Source organism: Eurypyga helias, unplaced genomic scaffold (genome assembly GCF_000690775.1).
Source record: "Eurypyga helias isolate BGI_N326 unplaced genomic scaffold, ASM69077v1 scaffold51890, whole genome shotgun sequence".
Classification (NCBI taxonomy): domain Eukaryota; kingdom Metazoa; phylum Chordata; class Aves; order Eurypygiformes; family Eurypygidae; genus Eurypyga; species Eurypyga helias.
Genome location: NW_010227332.1, coordinates 12,593 through 17,044, shown reverse-complemented (window position 1 = coordinate 17,044; position 4,452 = coordinate 12,593). Strand labels below are relative to the sequence as shown.

General features: G+C 46.6%; 1 protein-coding gene across 1 annotated transcript; it reads left to right on the top strand.

The window, feature by feature from the left end:
* Positions 1–264: 264 nt before the first annotated feature.
* LOC104512702 (lipoyl synthase, mitochondrial-like) lies at positions 265–4,366 on the top strand (the record flags this gene model as incomplete). The annotated part of the gene is made up of 4 exons (XM_010155788.1): positions 265–410; positions 2,361–2,431; positions 3,188–3,299; positions 4,184–4,366. Coding segments are annotated over 4 exons (382 nt in total), but the record flags the coding sequence as incomplete, so codon positions are not given.
* Between the last annotated feature and the right edge of the window lie 86 nt (positions 4,367–4,452).

The following is a 4,452-nucleotide window of genomic DNA, read 5'->3' as shown; positions in this document are numbered from 1 at the left end:
CCCGCGGGTGGCGTCGCCTCAGCGGGCCGCGCCGTCGGGGTGCGGGTGGGCAGGGGGCGAGCCCGGGGTTGGTGACCAAAGCGGAACGAAACCGGGGCGCATCCCGGTGCTCCTGCACCTGGAGCCGGTGTCAAACATCTAAACCCCCCCCGAATGCCGTTTTCACGCGGTAGAAGCTTCACACGCAGCTCCCTGGGCATCTTTTAACTTCCCTACGGCCTTTCACACCGTTTCTTTTCCCCCTTGGGCTGAAAACACGCAAAGGAAGGTCCGCGATCCCCGCGCCAGCTTTGAGCAGTCCGTGCGGGCGCTGAAGCACGCCAAAGAGGTCCAGCCCGGCGTCATTTCTAAAACCTCCATTATGCTGGGGCTAGGCGAGACCGATGAACAGGTGTACGCCACCATGAAACGTAAGTTGATGTACGCCAGGATTCACAGGCACGGAGTTTGTCCTGTTGGAGAGCAGCTTTGCGAATCGGTTTGCTGGTGCAGGCCATGTTTTCTAAACTTTATGGGGAGAAAAAAGGAAGTTTTGGTAAAAAAATTGCATTTCTGGAATGTTTTGCCTTCATACGGCTTTCAGAGTCCATTTGGCAGGTAGATCCAGCTCCTCTTGGTTTCACTGGAAGTCAGAACTGTGTCACTGCGTTAGCATTCTGATCTTACATGCGGGCCTTGCATCGGAGTTGCCTTTTTGTGCACTCCTGATTGTTTAAAATAATTGATTTCACCTTACTCAGATGCAACAAAAAGTTTCCATCTTGAAACCTCTAGCATGCTTTTATGTTTTCGTGTACATGTATTTTAAGAGGGGAAAAGCTCACAGTGGTGAGCGAATGCAGTGTGTTTGTTCAGAGAAATTCATAAACCGTACGGCATTTCTCCCATACCCTGAGAGAATGTCTACCCGGTACTTCATTTTGTCTACAACCACCCAGATTTGAAACACAGTGATAGAGTCTAGTTTTTCTGCAACTGTCCCACAATCCGAACCACAAAATTACAGTTCCTGATTTTCCCATTCTTCCTGCCTAGCATTTCCCAGCCACAGGAATGTGAAGTTGCAGATTTGGTGCTGTTTGTTTTCCATGGGTGTATTCAGAGACAAACTGTTACCCGCCACATTCAGTTACTCCCATTTTGTTCCCCTTCCATCCTCTGGGTGTGAGTTGAAGAACGTGTGAACATGCTGATAGTGATCCAGTTTCTTTACAGAACCTCTCAATGTGAACAGAGATTTCAGGGTAACAGTGAGCGTAATGCTGTAGCCAAAACACCGCCTCTTCTTCCTGTTTGACATGGGGCAACCAGCCCAAGTAACCAAAAAATTATATGGGAATGTTCATGCAAAATCCAACTCCTCCGCCATGCCGTTGTTCAGAATGCCCCACTAGCGGCACTGAACACGATTCTTCAGGCTAGCTGACCACCAGGGGTCTGGATACCCCTCTGTAAGTACTCTACCTGGGCTCATTTGCTGTATATTGATTTAGTAGATACTCAGATTTTAGCAGAGAAAGTTGGTGAGATTCTGCAGGCATCAAAGATGCTCAGAGGGCTGGAGCCCCTCTGCTATGGGGACAGGCTGAGAGAGTTGGGCTTGTTCAGCCTGGAGAAGAGGAGGCTCCGGGGAGACCTTATTGCAGCCTTCCAGTACCTGAAAGGGCTACAAGGAAGCTGGGGGGGACTTTTTACAAGGGCCTGTAGTGACAGGACAAGGGGTAACGGGTTTAAATTGAAAGTGGGGAGGGGTAGATTGGATATCAGGAAGAAGTTCTTCCCGGAGAGGGTGGTGAGGCACTGGCACAGGTTGCCCAGAGAAGCTGTGGATGCCCCCTCCCTGGAAGTGTTCCAGGCCAGGCTGGATGAGGCTTTGAGCCACCTGGTCTAGTGGAAGTTGTCCCTGCCCATGGCAGGGGGGTTGGAACTGGATGGTCTTTAAGGTCCCTTCCAACCCAAACCATTCTATGAAACTAGCACACATCCTGTGGATGTATGTGCACGCATCCATTTTTTGTCAAACGCAGGCTCTGACCTGAAGTCACGACGAAAAGCAGTGAGATGAATAAGACAAGACCGTGTCGTCTCTGCAGTGAGACACGTGACTGCAGTAGGCGCAGCACAATGACGTTCTCTCTAGCTTTAAACTAGATAGCTCAGGTCCTGCAGCAGCATGGGGCTCACCGTGAGCTACGGCACTCCTGCTCACGGGGGTTGCAAGTTCCCTGTGCTGGAGAGCAGAATACAGCCCCTGCAGGGTGCTGAGTGACCTTGGTTCAGTTGTGGCAGGAGGGTGCTTTCTCATTGCTGACAATCCCTCGTGATCCTTCTGCCACTAACAGGGAATTTTGTTCCTACAGTGTTGCGGGAAGCAGATGTAGATTGCTTGACGCTGGGACAGTACATGCAACCAACAAAACGTCACCTGAAGGTAAAAACACCTTTGATGTACAGGCAGTGTTATGGTCTGTACCTTGCACAGTCAGGTTTCCTCTTTCTAAATCAAGGCCTGTTGTGCCTCCTTACGTTAACTGCGGATGTTGGGATGGATTTCCTTTCTTAACCTGATCTGCTATAGACTCTTCACTAGAAATTACCTCAGCCATCTACTCCCTTCCATCTTCCGCAGACTTCCCATTGCTGCTTTCTGCTGCTAGCTGGGGAGACAGCTGGAGCTGAGGCCTGATCCTGGAAAACAAGGGTTTCTGTGTATGTCAAACGTAATGGCTCAAGCCAGCTCCCCTTCCCTCTCTCACAGGCTCTCCCTTACTGGTGCCACTTCAGCTGGGGAAATTACCATTTTCTCCTTCTGTAATCTGTCCAGAGCTTGAATCTCCGTTCTGTTACCGTGTTTCACTGTTTGTGAGGAGATTTGTAGGATTATTGTGGGTTTTTACTGACTTGAACTAAAAAAAAAGGTTTGCTCGAAAGGCCCATTCAACAACAGGAGTGAGGCAAACAGTAAAGCAGTAACTAGAAATTAAACTTTTCAGCTAAACCTGAAAAGCAGAGAAAACGCATGCTTTTGGTAGAAAGCAGTGAGAAAAGTCCGTTTGTGATTTGACCGCTGAAGGTTTTGGAGTGTAGAATGTGGAACTTGATACAACTGTGTTTCATTTCACTGTCTGCTACCTACAGCCATTTCCTTTGCATTGACACCTGATCAAAATCAGTTCTTCTCACTCAGGTTGAGGAGTACGTCACTCCTGAAAAATTTAAGTACTGGGAAAAAGTAGGAAACGACCTGGGATTCCATTACACTGCTAGCGGGCCTTTAGTGCGCTCCTCCTATAAAGCAGGTAAATTACTGAAAAGCATTACTCTTTAGCCCATAATGTTTTATTACAGCTAGTTAAAATGGTGAAGCAGTATGCAGCAAAGCTCGCCTCAGCTCAAGGACACCTCAGTCAGTCACCTTTTTTCCTTTGTTTAACTATTCACACTTACTGTCTTCCGTAGGTTGCATCAGTTTGTACTAGTACAAACTAGTTTGTCCTACAGGTCCTGCGTGAGGGGTATCCAATTTACAAGTTTTCCTTTACATTCTGCCTCTTGGATGTTTCAGGGTTTAATGGCGGCTTTTGTTGCTTGTGATGTAATTTTATTGCTTGAGGCAGTGTTTATTTACAGTGCCTTAGGAATAATTAGACACACTTATGGCCGTGCTTTTTCTGTTGATGCACTAAGTATTACGTAGCAGCTGGTATTTATGGAGCTGTTGTGTAGGTCCAACATCCTGCTTTTTCCTGAGGAGAGAGCAGAGAAGACTCATCTGGGGCACCTTGCTCCTCAGACTCTTTTAATGCCAGCTCCAACAAGATTTATAGCAGGTTTTGCTAGAAGTTGCTGATACTTTATGAAAGAGGAATTAATTTTTAATTAAATCCATTCACCTCTGCCTGTTGGAAAGCACAAAGAAGCAGAGCTGTTGCGTAAAATTGGGCATGAGGCAAACCAGGATTTTGGGGGTGGAGGGGTGGTTTGTTGGGTTATGGGGTTTTTTCCATCGCTGCTTGTATGTACTGAAAGTGCCGTTGTAGAGATAGAATGGAATCGTTGTAAAATACTGGTACAAACAATTGTACTGTAGAACAGAATATGTTAAATAAGAATGCGTATCATTTTGCTTTATTTCACTGAAATGCCTACTAATCATTTTGGTGCTTTTTTGCCTTTTAATTAGGTGAATACTTCTTGAAGAACTTAGTGGAAAAAAGAAAGACAAAAGCCATCTGAAAAGGAGAGCAAAGCTATTTAAAGCACCCAGTTCTAAGGATCCTTTTCTCAGCACATAACTATACTCTGTTCCAGAAATGCAGAAGACCAGATGGTGGATGCATGAATAAACTTACTATCGTTCCAGAACACTCTTCTCTCACCAAAACACATTATTTTACCTCGTTCCTCCTGGCAAGGCTACAGCTACATAGTACTTCTGGTGTTCAGCAAAAA